The following is a 15,600-nucleotide window of genomic DNA, read 5'->3' as shown; positions in this document are numbered from 1 at the left end:
TGGCGAGGCCGATTTGAGAATACCGTCGCTCAGTCTCCGTCAACGTTCTGGAACAGAAGGCCACTGGTCGTAGTCCATCCCCCTGCTCCTGTAGCAACGCAGCCCCCAGACCGTAGCTGCTGGCGTCAGCACTGACTACGGTAGGTCTGGATGCATCGTAGTACGCCAGTACTGGAGTGGAGGTCAGCATTTGCTTTACCTTCTTGAACGCCTCCTCCTGTGCCTCTCCCCACACCCAAGCGGCGTCCTTTTTCAGCAGGCTGTTGATGGGGTGCATGACAGATGAGAGGGCAGGGAGGAATTTTCCCAAGTAGTTGACCATCCCGATGGTCTGGCGTAGCTCTGTTGTGTTGGTGGGGCGCGGTAGCTCTGTTATTGCTCTGACTTTACTCTCATCCGCCCTAATGCCATCTTTGCCTATCACATGGCCAAAGTACTGGATCTCAGATTTTCCAAACTGGCACTTACTGCGGTTGAGCTTCAGTCCAGACGCTCTGATCGTCTCCAGCACCTTTCGAAGATTCTTGTCGTGATCCTCTCTGTCCTTGCCGAAGATCAGGACGTCATCCATGACGACCACGGCGCCTTCATGGTCCCTCAGGAGGGCACTCATTTTCTGCTGGAAAATCTCCGGGGCCGAGGTTATGCCAAATGGCAGCCTCCGGAAACAGAACCGACCCACCGGCGTGATGAATGTCGTGAGCCTCCTGCTGTTGGCATCTAGCGGTATTTGCCAAAATCCACTAGAAGCGTCGACAGTGGAGAACACTGTGGCGCCTGAGAGCGTTGGTGCGATGTCCTCTAGCGTAGGCAGGATGAATCGCTCTCGTTTCACTGCTTTGTTAAGTTTTTTCAAGTCCACACATATTCTGGGCTTTTTGTTCTTTTTGATAACTGGCACCATGGGGGCGCACCAGTCTGTGGCTTCGTGCACCTCCTCTATGATGCCCAAAGACTGCATGCGCCTCAGCTCCTCAACCACCTGAGGCATGATCGGGAAGGGAATGCGGCGGGGTGTGGCGAGGCTATAAGGAGTGGCATCGGGCTGGAGCTCAATTTTCACAGGCTCACACTTCAAAAGTCCAATATCTCCAAAAACATCCTCGTAGCTTTCAATCCCATCCACTCTGCGAATCAGCCCCATTTCAGAAGCTATTCTCCTACCCAGCAGGTTGGTGGTGAATGGGCCCCTCATCACATAAATCCAGAATTGGTGTTTCACACCACGTTTCTCGGTCTCTGCTAAGAATTTGCCTTTGCAATCCAGTTTCCCACCAGGACTAGTGAAAACAGCTTTTGTGTCCTTTAACACAGGGCGCTGGGGCAGGCTGAGGAATGTGTTCTCTGAAATCACTGTAATATCTGCGCCTGTGTCAATCCTGAATTGCACAGCTTTCCCTTTAATTTGTAGATCTACAAGCCACTTGTCCTCGTCGACATCGTTGTCCTCAGTAATGGCTCCTAATAGCCAAGAGCTGCCCTCGTCACTGTCACTGTTAGCAGCTGCCACTGCACGCACTGCTTTCGTTTTGCACACAGCTTCAAAATGTCCCTTTTTACTGCATTTGCGGCACTGTTTGCCGTTTGCTGGACATGCTCCAAACTCGTGCACTCTGCCACATCGCTGGCATGCATTTCCTTGTTGCCCACTTTTAGCTTTAGCATTACTTTGTTTTCTCTCTGCATTTTTGAATTGTTTTGGCTTGCGAGTAATTGCACTTACTTCACTCTCTGGTGATCGGGTGGTGCTTTGTGCCTTGATAAGCTCTGACTGTCGAGCCATGTTGATAGCTTTTTCTAAAGTCAAGTCCGGCTCCAGCTGCAGTTTTTGTGATACTTCCATGTCCACTAATCCAATGACGATGCGATCCCGTATCTGCTCGTCTTTCGTCGCACCGAAGTCGCAATACTCCGCCAGTTCATACAAGTGTCTCACGAACGCCTCCACGCTCTCACCATGCCTCTGTGAGCGTCTGTGAAAGCATGCCCGCTCGTGGATAACATTCCGTTTAGGGACAAAATGTTCGTCGAACTTTTTCATTGTTTCCCCATAGTAATCCTCAATCTCATCCGGAAAAGTAAAAGTACTGAAAATGGGTTCAGCCTCCTTACCCATCGCGTAGAGTAGAGTGTTTACTTGAATTTCGCCGTCCTCTTTGTCGAGTTTCATAGCGATTCTATAGCGAGAGAAGCGTTGTCTCCATACCGGCCATGCGGACGGCTGGGTGAAGTCAAACGATTCCGGTGCGTGAAACTTTGCCATCTCGGTCGTCGTTTACTTCAGTCGAATCTTTCTCCTTGCGTCGATCACTGCAGTCACTGGGCCACTTCTGACACCATGTCATGAAAATGCCAGGCTGTATTTATCATTGAGGTATTTTATTAAACTCAGGATAACACGGACATAACTTTATGCTCCTAGCATCTTCATGGATATAATAATAATTCCCAGAAGTCTTCGCTTCACGTAATGACGTCACCAATATTATGCGTATGACAGATTAACTATTTCATCGCATCACAGACACTGTGTGAGATTTTTAGTTGTTTATTTCCAGAATTCATGCTGCCCATTCACTAATGTTACCTTTTTCATGAATACTTACCACCCGCATCAAATTCTAAGTATTCATTATGACTGGAAAAATTGCACTTTTCATACATGAAAAGGGGGATCTTCTCCATGGTCCGCCATTTTGAATTTCCAAAAATAGCCATTTTTAGCTGCAAAAATGACTGTACTTGGACCATACTAGAAAATATTTGTTTAATACTTAGTAAACTTTCATGTAAAGATCAAATTTGGCAATAGGCAGCCCAATTTCAATAAGCAGCATAGTTGCAGTACCTTTTTTGACCATTTCCGGCACAGTGTCCCTTTAAAGATGTAATTCCGTTTGAAGTAATGATCGACTGTGGTGTCATGTCTGAAATTTTAAAACGCTATCCAGAGGGAGAAAGGAATGTGATTCACTTACCAAGATAGGGAGACAAAAGGACCACTCGCTACTCTTTTTAGCTGTTAGATGATTATTCCAGGAAGATGCTGATGTCCTTATAGTTTTTTCTATCCAAGCCATCAAACAAGGCAGTGAGGCGCAGGGCGCGTGTTGTTTATCTTAGTTGGATCGTCTGTGTCATTGCAACCAGCAAAGTCCCTTTCCCATTCCACAAACGTCGGCAAAGCAGTGCAGCTTGCGATGATCATTTTGATTTAGGCCTAGTTTTTGGTTGAGAATAACCCAGCAGTTTGATAACCACGGCTGCACATTACCCTTACAATGCGTTCACCACTTTTACTCGTGCCTTTTTTTTGTTTGTTTAACATGTGCCATTTCAATTTGTCGTTTGCGCAAGACTGCCATGAACAGATATTATTTTTCATAACTTCACAATTCCTCCAAGCATCCGAAGTAGTGCTCAGTGGAGCTAGTTCAGTAGGAGTTAGACGATGGCGGCATGCATTTAAAAAATATATATATTTTAATTGATTTTGAAGAAACAGAAGTTTTCCAGGCTAGGCTACTTTTTTAGATTCAGAAGCAGGCGACGTTATCTTCGGATGGTTTTGCGCGCATGGTGGTGTGGTGGTGAAATGCAGGCGATAGGCTACAAAGTTGTGGTTGTAGGGGGATTGGAAATTAGTTTTATTCATTATTATATTAGCCAATTTATTATTGTGTTGTATGTAGTCCGGCAGCCAAAAGCCAAATATCAGCCGAACCCAGTTTCGTCTGATAAAGTTTTTTTCTTTGCAGTTTGTGGTTGCCTAAGGTGTACCTATTAAGATTCCAGACGATGCCCGGTGATATCCCTTGAGCATTTTCAGATATTGAGCCTTTTATGCTTGATGTGCTGCAGCCATAGATTACAACAGTGTTTGGCTCCCAATTCATGTTATGCTGACCAAATACCCTATACCATACTTATTTTGTGTTTGTTTACATGGTAGGATGTGTATAAGAACAGGTGGTGAGGTATGGACATCAGTGGGGGTGGGGTCATGCATGTTTGGGGGCGGGGCATTCACCCAAAAAGCCTGATTTTCCAAGTCGGAGACACAAAGGCCAACATTTCGCCAAACTTGGCTTTATATCTCATAGTGGGTTGTTTGGTTTTGCTGTTTGAAGTTGTCCAACACTTACCCATCAGGATAAGAGTGGGTGATGTGCCAATTTCAGATATTAACCCTTTCATGTTGATTTCGCTGCAGCCATAGCCCACAAGCTTTTGACAGCTTCATAACTGCACTATGATTAACCATAGAGCATTCTGGGTGGTAGGCCTGCCACATCAAAGTGGAGAAAGTGTCCTTGTACCAAATACATTTTAGACAATTACATAACTAGCTGTTTGTCAAGCAGAAATATGTAACATTTAGGCGAATATTGGTGGTGTCAGCTCAGACATACCCAGAAAGGATTACTAATTCAACACAGAATTTCACCATTTCATACATTGCTATTTACTCTTCCTTTGCTGTTGTAACACAAAATAAGTATGTAATTATGTAAGTAATAATTACATAATTTTTGGCTGATTATTTGTTTGCCTACAAAGTACATAATTTCAGTGGTGGTCGTATTAACATGGAAAGAGATAAAATTTAAAATGTAAATCCACAAAATGACATTGTAATTGACCTTTTACCAGCCCATGCCATATCAGGGTGTGACACTGCGGCATCCTATTTTGGTATTGGTAAAGGCTTTGTTATCAAGACCCTAAAAGCTGGATATCACTTGACATCAATTGGTAATGTGCTGGCACCATTCCAACAACTTTCCAGTGAGGCCACTAACTTTGTGTCGGCATGTTATGGCATTCCAGACAGTATCAGCATGTCACATACAAGGTTGGTGGTATGGGGAAAAAGAATGGGAAAGGTCATTTATCTTCACCTAACCTGGCTGCTCTTCCACCAACAACAGAGGCATTTCTTGAGAATGTGAAAAGGGCTCATTTTCAAGCAATATTGTGGAGGACATTGGTTCACACTCCACCTGAACTATCTCCTGAAGCATTTGGATGGAAGAAAGACCCATGCAACAAATCACTGATACCAATAAGTGTTCCAGAAAATGTCAAAGTGGCACCAGACTACATTTTACAGATGATCAGATGTGGTTGCAAGAGTAAAAGCCCCTGCAATTGTAAGAAATGTAGCTGTGCTGTAAACAGTGTGCCTTGCACCATTTTCTGTTCATGTTTTCGGCTGGGATGCTGCCGAACCAATGTTGTGTGAGCTTTACTGTGTGTGTGTGTGTGTGTGTGTGTGTGTGTGTGTGTGTGTGTGGGTGTGTGTGTGTGTGTGTGTGTGTGTGTGTGTGTGTGTGTGTGTGTGTGTGTGTGTGTGTGCGCGTGTGTGTGTTTGTGTGTGTGTGTGTGTGTGCGTGCGTGTGCGTGCGTGTAGTGTATATAATGTAGGCATAGGTGTTTTAGGTGTTAAGGACTCTGTATGTTGTATAGGTGTAGACAGGTCTTTCTGTGCAAATTTAAATGCATGTACATGTCTTATTTGATGGCTTTATGGACTTTTAAGTGATCATTTAATACCAGTCAGGATACACTGGATTGACTTAATTTTTTTGACTCAACAGTATATATAATGTATAGCTGTTTTCCTATGTTTAGACCTCTCTCTCTCTCTCTCTCTCTCTCTCTCTCTCTCTCTCTCTCTCTCTCTCTGAGCGTGCGGTTTTTGTTTGTTGCATTTACTCCACCCATACGCACCCATCATCAGCTCAAACAGGGCCGAAACAGGGACGATTATAGAATCGCCACAGACGTGGTTCTAGGCGTGCGGAGCCAAGTTCCACTAGGCTAGATATTGCCCTCTGTTAGGATTTACCGGCATGTGCAAACATCTATCCCCACCCACGCACTTTAAAACAAGGCCGACAGGCGGACAACAGATGCGTCCCTCTATGCCAGTTCCAACTATGCCATTTTCCCCCCCAAACGCCCCCCTGGCCTCCTCCTAGCCTGTCAACGCCCCCCGAGGATGTACTTTTTGTTTATTGGTCATCATGGACACTCCAAATATTGTGGCAGGCAGCAAGGCAGCAAAATGGCGAGACATGGCTTTATTTTTTGCAGTTTAGGGTATAATAAGCTTATCATCATTCTTGGATTTGGAAAAGAACCATATGATTTGAAATTTCACATAGCCTAGATGAAGTAGGCTACATTACAAATTACCAGACATTTATTAGGCCTAACAACCTTTAGTATCACGCCATTTCAGAATTATGTGCATGTGGGAAAGAATCTAAACATCGACAAATAATAAATAAATAAAACCGTTTGGGTGAATCATGCGCTTATGGGTTGAACCTTTAGGTGAATTATGGACTTTTTTTCAATACCAGCTTCACCGTCAAGGCAGAAAGCAGTGAACTTCCGTGCCAGAGTTTATCAAATGCACACGACTGCAAAGCAATTACGAAAGACGCGTTCTCTCCTGTACTCTCTCTGAGCGCAACGAAAAGCACCATTGCCCTTCCAAATGGCAGTTGGTTTGATTTTTTAAACTCACTGCAGCATTATTTTTAAAAACACGCATTTTGTGCATTAATAACGTGAAACTCAATTACCCAGAATGCTGCACGTGAGCTCTCTACCCGGGTGGTTCTGGAAAACAAACATGGCGGCAACTCGCTTTACTACCTTAATAATGTGTTAATCCGACGCTAGATTTCTTAACTGATGAAAATCGAAGGCAGAAATCAACATTGTAGTGTCTAAATATGAGGTCGATTGGTCTATTTGTGGCGTACATCACGATCGGCTGAGTTGTTGGCCTCACGTTTGTCAGTTAGCCTGTGGCTAGGCTACTTTTCGCCAACGTTAGCATCCGGTTTAGTATAGAAAGGCTATGCTTGCAAGCATTCGCTCCGTAGTCTGCCGCCTTGTGGCCACAGGAAGGAACAATTTAAAGAAAGCGTTTCAGACAGACAACAATTGAATGAAAGCGTTTCAGACGGACGGAAATGTAATGAAAGCGTTTCAGACGGACGGACGGACGGACAGACAGACCCTGTTATAGAGATGCTGGACGCATCTAAAAATCAACATGGCTTTTCTGTCGGCAGTTTATACAGTAGTCTAGACATAGAAAATTGGTCAAGCACTTATCATGTTCTTTAAAGTAATTCCAGTCGTTGGTCAAGGAGATGTCAAAGAATTGTTTCATGTGCTGACGGCATTCGGCTATCGACCGATTCAAAAAAATATATGTAGGCCTATATGTAGGCCTTTTTAAAAAAAATTTTTTTAAAAAAAAGACTCTATTTCCATGTGGGAAGCTTCACCCCTTCTCCTTGTGAGAAGCCGTTTTTTACGGGAGAAATACAGTAGAAGCACCATTCAAAAAAGTCACAGGGCACACTAATCTGGCTAGCATTAAATTAAATCCTTTTCATTGCACATCTTTTCATATGGGAGTCTCGTAGCGTAGGACAGGTTGCTTTTGTTCTGTGTTCATAAACGTTATTTCATAGCGCATAAGAAGTGTGCACGCTGTCATGTAGAGTAAATGTTTAAGTGCATAATATTGCATACTGCGCATGTGTGACGCAGCCTTGAGTTCTATGCACGCAGCGCGTGATATGCATATGTCAGTCTAGCAGTCAGTAGCAGTCTGTACAAGTCAGTCATGTCAGTCAGTCGTGTCAATGTTCAATAAACATATCATCAGAAATATACTGTCGTCAGTGGTGTAGTCTACTTTTTATGGTGGGTATACTGTATATTTGAGCATTTTTTGAAGTGGGTATACTGTATATATTTGTGCTATTCAAAACAATGGATCAATCAATTTTAAGTGGGTATACTGAAATCCCTGAAATTTAGAAGTGAGTATACTCCATATACCCACGTTCTACGTAGACTACACCACTGACTGTCGTCCAGCCAGCGTTACTTCAGAAGATGTAAATGCCACATGGTGTCAGAAGACAACTGGATTCGAGCTGTTAACGTCGGACGTGAGTAAAAAGGGAACGAAGTGTGTATCGCCATGGCAAAGTTTACTCCACCGGAGCAGTTTGATTTCTCAAAGCCCGAAGCATGGCCTGACTGGAAGCTAAGATTCGGCAGGAATCACATAGCTTCACTGCTTACGGAGGAAGAGGAAAATGTGCAGGTAAATGCATTGATTTATTCCATGGGAGCGGAGGCAGAGCACATATTCAAGGCTTTCACGTTTACTAGAGCAACGGATGCTGATGTGTACGACGTTGTAATGGCTAAATTCGACGAACATTTCATTCCGAAACGAAACGTGATCTACGAGCGTGCTAAGTTCCACTCGAGAGCTCAACAACCAGGCGAGAGTGTAGAAGCATTCGTCAGGCAACTGTATGAGCTGGCTGAAAACTGTTATTTTGGAGCACTAAAAGAGGAACAAATGTGGGATCGCATAGTGATCGGAATTCGTGATAAACAAGTGTCACAAAGACTGCAAATGAAAAGTGATTTAACACTGAAGACTGCCATTGAAACAGCCAGGCATTGTGAGCTGATCAAGTCACAAAATACAGACAAAGGGCATGGCGCAGAGCACGTGGACCATGTAAAGTCAGTGAGGAAAACTGAATTTAAGAAAAGCGGCAACATGGCAGTGATAAACAAAAAGACAAAACGAGGATCATGCACGAGATGCGGCCGTAGTCATACGGAGCCCCAGCAGTGCAGTGCAAAAGGCAAAAAGTGCATGAAGTGTAACAAAATTGGGCACTTTGCAGCTGTGTGCTTTTCAAAAGCTGTGCAAGAGGTAACCGAAACTGGCGATGATGAGACAGTGTTCTTGGGCTCAGTAGAGCTAAAAGAAAAGGATGCACCACTAGCAGAGGATGAGCCACCATGGCGCACTAGATGTAGCAAATACGCCAGTGTCATTCAAAATTGATTCCGGTGCAGACACCTCGATCATGTCTGAAGCCACATAGGAGACACTACGGAGCAAGCCCAGACTCAGTGAAGTGAAGAACACCCTCCAAAGTCCAGGTGGCACAGTGGCCACAAGGGGTCAGTTTTTAGCTGAATTAAAGGCTAATATCAGTGGGCAACTGCGAAATTGCTGCGTTGAGTAGTTGTAGTCAAAACAAATGGAGATAATCTGCTGAGCAGAACAGTGGCAACCAGACTTGGCCTAATTAAGCGCATAGATGAAATCAGCACATTCAGTGGCTTAGGCTTACTGAAAGGAGCACCAGTGAATATCACACTGAAAGAAGGCACAGAGCCATACAGCATTGCTACGCCACGGCGGGTACCAATTCCACTGCTCCCCAGGGTTGAAGAGGAGTTAAAAAGAATGGAATCGTTGGGCATAATTGAAAAGGTTACTGATCCAACCGAATGGTGCGCGCCAATGGTACATGTTATGAAAAAGAATGGAAAAATAAGAATTTGCGTGGACCTGAAAAAGCTTAATGAAAATGTGAAACGGGAAAAGTTTATCTTACCTACCTTGGATGACATCATGCCCAAGCTAGCAAAGAGTACCGTGTTGTCCAGCCTGGACGCCGAGAGCGGATTCTGGCAAATCCCTCTAGAAGAGAACAGTGCACGTCTAACCACTTTCATTACGCCCCTAGGCAGATACTGCTTTAAGCGGTTACCGTTTGGGATCACATCGGCGCCCGAAATCTTTCAGCGAAAGATGTCTGAGCTACTGCATGGGCATGAAGGACAGTCGTGTACATGGACGACATTTTAGTCTGCGGAGAAACACGGGAAATTCACGACCAGAGGCTAAAACGAGTCATGGAGACGATCGCTGCTGCAGGTCTACGTCTCAACAAGGACAAATGCAAGCTTAGCCGACCAGAGCTGAACTTCCTGGGACAAGTTGTGACCAAGGACGGCATAGCTCCTAACCCAGAGAGGGTCAAAGCCATAACAACAATGGAACCACCTCAGGACGTGAGTGAGCTGAGACGGCTACTCGGTATGGTGAACTACTTAGGCCGTTACCTACCAAACCTCTCAACGGTGCTACAGCCGCTCAACGAGCTACTCAAGACTGAGCATGATTGGTGCTGGGGACCTCAGCAAGACAGAGCGTTCACAGAAGTGAAACAGCTAATCTCATCAGCACCAGTCTTGGAGTTCTTCGATCCAGCGAAGTCAACCGTCGTCAGCGCAGACGCAAGCAGTTACGGGCTTGGAGGAGTCCTCCTGCAGAGCCACGATGGGGCCCTGAAACCTGTTGCGTTCTGTTCGCGCACGTTGACTGACGCCGAGAAGAGATACGCTGAGATCGAAAAAGAGTGCCTCGCAGGAGTGTTGGCCTCTGAGCGTTTCTACCAGTGCCTTTGTGGCTTAGAGAGCTACAAGCTGCTTACAGACCACAAGCCACTGGTAACTCTAATCAACTCAAAAGACCTCGATACCACACCAATTCTTTGTCAGCGCCTGCTGATCAGGTTAATGAAGTTTAACCCAGTCGCAGAATATGTTCCAGGCAAGCACCTAGTCGTCGCAGACGCCCTATCTACGCAGCCCATGGCGGACACCAACTCAGGTGACCTAGAAGCGGAGGTGAAAGCGTACGTGGACTCGGTGGAGGAAGATCTGAGAGTGAGAAAGCCGATCATCGAGCAGATAAAAGATCAGACAAGAACAGATGGCGAGCTCCAGTGTGTCCTCAAGTATGTCCAAAAGGGGTGGCCGGAACATTCGAAGAGCGTAGCTGTCAGAGCAAGCGCCTACTTCAAAGACCGCGGCTCACTCAGTGAGGCCAATGGATTGCTGCGACGTGGCAAGCAGATCGTGATTCCTAGCGGTATGAGAGACTTCATGTTGCAGAAAATTCACGAGGGCCACCAAGGCCTTAACAAGTGCCGGGAACGGTACAACGGCACTGTGTGGTGGCCGGGCATCGCCAGTGACGTGAAGAAGATTGTGACGTCATGTAAACATTGCAACATCAACAGACCGAGCCAAAGTAGAGAACCATTGATCTCCACACCATTGCCAGATCTACCATGGCAAAAGCTCGCAGCAGACCTGTGCGAGTTCAAAGGTCGTCACTACTTGATCGTGATCGACTACTTTTCAAGATGGCTTGAGATCTTAGACTTACCAAAGACAAACTCAGAAACAGTGATACAAAAGCTGAAAAGCATCTTCACACGCTACGGAATTCCAGAGGAGCTCATGACAGATAACGGTCCTCAGCTGTCATCCGAACAATTAAAAAAGTTTACAGCTGAGTATGACTTCCAACATGTTACTTCAAGCCCTCACTTTCCACAATCCAACGGCATGGCCGAAAGAGCTGTGAAGACGGCAAAGTGGATTCTCAAGCAAGATAACCCTCATCTAGCTCTTCTGAGCTACCGCTCAACACCAACAGAGCCGACTAGGCAAAGTCCAGCTAAGTTGCTAATGGGACGAGAAATCCGTACAACACTCCCAGTTCTCAAAGAGAGCCTGCGGCCAATGTGGCCAAATCTAGAGACTGTCAAGAAAAATGACGCAAAAGCAAAACAGTCCTATGAGAAATACTACAACCGCAGGTACTCCGCCAAGCCTCTACCACCACTCGCCATCGGCGACAGAGTCAGATTGAAGATCGGCGGAGAAAAGGCTTGGACAACACCAGCGCCAGGAGGCAGCGCCAGGAGGCAGCGCCAGGAGGCAGCGCCAGGAGGCAGCGCCAGGAGGCAGCGCCGCGTTCCTTCACACTGGAGACGGAGCGAGGCGACACCCCGCGACGAAACCGGCGCCACATCCGGCTGGTCAACCAGGAGCTGTCATCACCGCGACAGGTGGATGTTCCTCAGCTGACGGATCAAGATGGACAGCACGAGCCAGCAGAGCAGGGATTAACCACCGCCAGTGCTCCTGCTGACACCCCTGGTTTGCCTGAACACCCGACACCAGTCGTCACCAGGTTTGGTCGGACTGTTAAACCAAACCCCAGGTATGCAAGGTAGTTGAGATGATGACCAAAAGGGCAGAATAAACCCCTTCTCATCTCAAGGGACTGTGGTAGTCTACCCACACCCTTAGTTACGTTGAAAAAAAAAAGGACATTGAAAAGAGAAAAGAAAAAAAAGGAGATTTTTTTTTGTAAGAATGTTTTTTGTTGGGCATATGGAAGATTTTGTTCATTACGTAATGACAGAGATAAAGTGGGTGTACAAGATTAAACATGGTTCAAAGTAAGGCTAACAGTTAATGTTTGTGTAGTGAGTGCCTACTATACTTGAAAAGGGGGGGGAGATGTCATGTAGAGTAAATGTTTAAGTGCATAATATTGCATACTGCGCATGTGTGACGCAGCCTTGAGTTCTATGCACGCAGCGCGTGATATGCATATGTCAGTCTAGCAGTCAGTAGCAGTCTGTACAAGTCAGTCATGTCAGTCAGTCGTGTCAATGTTCAATAAACATATCATCAGAAATATACTGTCGTCCAGCCAGCGTTACTTCAGAAGATGTAAACGCCACACACGCTGTGAAGGTAAACATCTCACAGAATGTAGTTTTAGACGAGGGGATGTCTCCTATCCATTTGCTTCATGGTTTGCGAATGCACTTTACGGAGGGAATTGGCTACAAATACCACGGCTAAAATCTACGCTCTACAGTACAACATCAATATCCAATTGCCTGCAATTCACAAGACTATAGAGTAATGAATAGCCTAACTGATTTTGATGAGGACTTGCCTGTGTTATTTACCATGGCGTGCACCTCGACATGCAGGCAAGAGGAGTGTTACTTTCATTAGATTTCATGTGGCCTTAGATGAAGCACGCTGAGAAACATCCCCAGAAAGTAGCCTACTTTTTAGACGACGGGACAAATGTTCATTTAATTGCTTCCTGGTTTGCGAATGCACTTCAGGCAGAGGGAAGGCTATACTACGGCTAAAATCTAGCCTACAGTCCAACTTCAATATACAATTGAATTCACAAGACGACTTGCCAAGTGAGTAATGAGTATAACTGTTATCGTTTAGGATAAGGACTCTTTCGTTTCTGCTATCCACCATGTCGTGAAAGCACAGTGTTGCCGAAATGCGTGCCAGACAGCACCATCGACCCCCCGTCAACTTTCATGAATATTTATGATGCCTAGTTGTGTAAGAACAGTTCCGCGGAACCCTAATGGGTAAGCGCCTTTAGACTTAGACTTGACTTAGACTTGAACTTTATTTATCCCCGAGGGGAAATTCATGTCCCATGTTCCTATGTAGATAAAAAAGATGAATAGATTTCAGACAAAGATGGCGGCTCATGGCGCCTTTGACAAACATGAGCCTTTGAACAAACTCTGAATTCTCTGGCTCTGCATCATATCTGTGATAAGAGTTTTGTCAAAGGCTCCATGAGCCGCAATCTTTGTCAAGAATGTAACATGGAGGTCAATGGGATTAGGGTGATTCTTACTTCCATGGCTCTGATGCGATGGCAAAATAGTGTGAGGGGCTCAAGTAAAAAAAAGTCTCCAATGATAGACTTACTGGGGGGTGGTGTGATGAACTCAGAGCAGGACACACCCTCTCTGAACTCAATGTCATCCAGGGCCAACACACCCTCCTTCCCAGTACTGCCTTCAAATAATATCTACGAACCAATTCAGGCACACACACATGCATGCAAACACGCACACAAACACAAACACACATGCACATAAAAGAGAAAGTGTAATATACTCACATACACATATACATACACTCCACAAACATTGACAGCTCTGGAATATACTAAGCAACTTCAAAATGAACCGTTTTTTTTCTGATTTTACCATCAATAGGTACATATTTGAGGAAAATTAATATTGTTTCATTCTATAAACTACTGTGTGTGAGAGTGGTCTATATGCTGGGCATCCACCAGAGGGATCTTTCACCTGAGTGGATCTTCCAACTGGTGGATCGAAACCAGAGGAGGTTCACTGACGAAACTAGCTACTAGCTACAACTAGCTAGCCTTAACCCACAGACAAGTGAAAAATGAATGGGTTTCAATGGAGTTTCCTACAGTAATATTTTTTTTTTCTTATTGCACAATTTTTTTTGCCCTGAAATATTGATATTCATTTCGAAGCTAGAACTAATAAGAACTCATTTGATTTGTATTTTTTAGATTTTTTGCGCCACTAGATCATTATATACTGGGTCACCAAGCTGAATTTATGAGGCCAAATCCATAAACTTTAGCGGAATGCTAGCGAGTACAGGTCAAAATCTTCTGCCCTGCTGGAAAAACTTAACACCTGAAATTTTTGACAATACAGCCTCTTATATAACACCAGCCATAGTTCTAACCAGGAGTATTTCATTTATCAAATTTGTGATTAGAAATTGCAGTAGCATTTTTTTAGCATTTAGCCCAATGGGCTCCATTTTCCATTCTATATAACTGTTTCCACTTGTAGACAGGTCATCAGCTGGGAAAATTAGGCCTTTCGTCCTACCGCACTTTTCACTTTTTACTCTGTGGATTACTGACCAGAAGCCCCATTGGAAGAAATTAAAACATGGGGCCACATCAATTTTTGCTCAGAATTCAATATGGCCGCCATTTTCCAAAATGACTGGTTTTCATGCATTATTACATTGTACTATAAGGTGATATTCATGAACGACAACTACTTTCAGCACTATTCTGTCTTATTTCCTTACATACATGTTTACAAAGGTTGACTAAACTAAAACAAATGAAAATAGAGTTGGCCACCTTGCAATACCCAAAGGAAAGTGCTGAAAATAATGATTGAAATGCACATAGAGAGTCTATGGCTGGGGAAATTAGGCCTATTGTCCTGTCAGGGTTTTCACAGTGGATTACAGACCAGAAGGTCTATTGAAAAAGATTAAAACTTGGGGCCATCTATGTGCTCCAAAATTCAAAATGCTCTCTGTTTTTCAGAATGGCAGACTTTCACACATTTTTCTTTATCAATAAAGATTACCTATTTTTCAGTTAAATTGTCCTATCTCCTTACAGACGTGAGTATAAAGGTTTTCTAGAAAAAGGCATGAATATATGTATCTTGCCACTTTGAAATATCCAAAGGATTGAATTTCACAAACACAGTGGACTGCTGAAAAAAGGCATATTGTCCTGCCAAACTGTGTGTGTGTGTGTGTGTGTGTGTGTGTGTGTGTGTGTGTGTGTGTGTGTGTGTGTGTGTGTGTGTGTGTGTGTGTGTGTGTGTGTGTGTGTGTGTGTGTGTGTGTGTGTGTGTGTGTGCGTCTGTATGTGTGTGTGTGTGTGTGTGTGTGTGTGTGTGTGTGTGTGTGTGTGTGTCTGTGTGTCTGTGTGTGCCTGAGTGTGCTTCTTTACAAACACTGACATAGACACAGTTGACTGGGTGTGTGTGTGGGGGGAGTAGGGGGGACCGAATGATGTGGAGGAGCGGGGAGATGAATGAGGGGGTGAGCGGGGGTAGGGGGGCAGAGTCAGTACTACTGGTCAGTCTCCATTTTATGTGTAAGATAAAATATTTAATAACCTACTTAAGTGCTGAAATGATTATTTATTTAGAAAATAGTGACTTATAAATGAATAAGTAAAAAACAATGAAAAGTGGCGATATACAATGATGTTGCGTCACTAGGAGGGCGTAGCCTGGC

The 15,600-nt window shown here is 44.6% G+C and overlaps 1 protein-coding gene across 1 annotated transcript in view; it reads right to left on the bottom strand.

Moving 5' to 3' along the window:
* Positions 1-15,600, bottom strand: part of mamdc4 (MAM domain containing 4) — a 107,428-nt gene that overhangs the window by 18,308 nt on the left and 73,520 nt on the right. The window contains exon 26 of the mRNA XM_063211045.1: positions 13,483-13,585. Within this exon, the coding sequence (XP_063067115.1) occupies positions 13,483-13,585 (103 nt within the window). The remainder of the gene's footprint in view (positions 1-13,482; positions 13,586-15,600) is intronic.

Source organism: Engraulis encrasicolus, chromosome 11 (assembly GCF_034702125.1).
Source record: "Engraulis encrasicolus isolate BLACKSEA-1 chromosome 11, IST_EnEncr_1.0, whole genome shotgun sequence".
NCBI lineage: Eukaryota > Metazoa > Chordata > Actinopteri > Clupeiformes > Engraulidae > Engraulis > Engraulis encrasicolus.
Note: the sequence above shows the minus strand (reverse complement) of the source record. Positions and strands in the feature narration are given on the sequence as shown.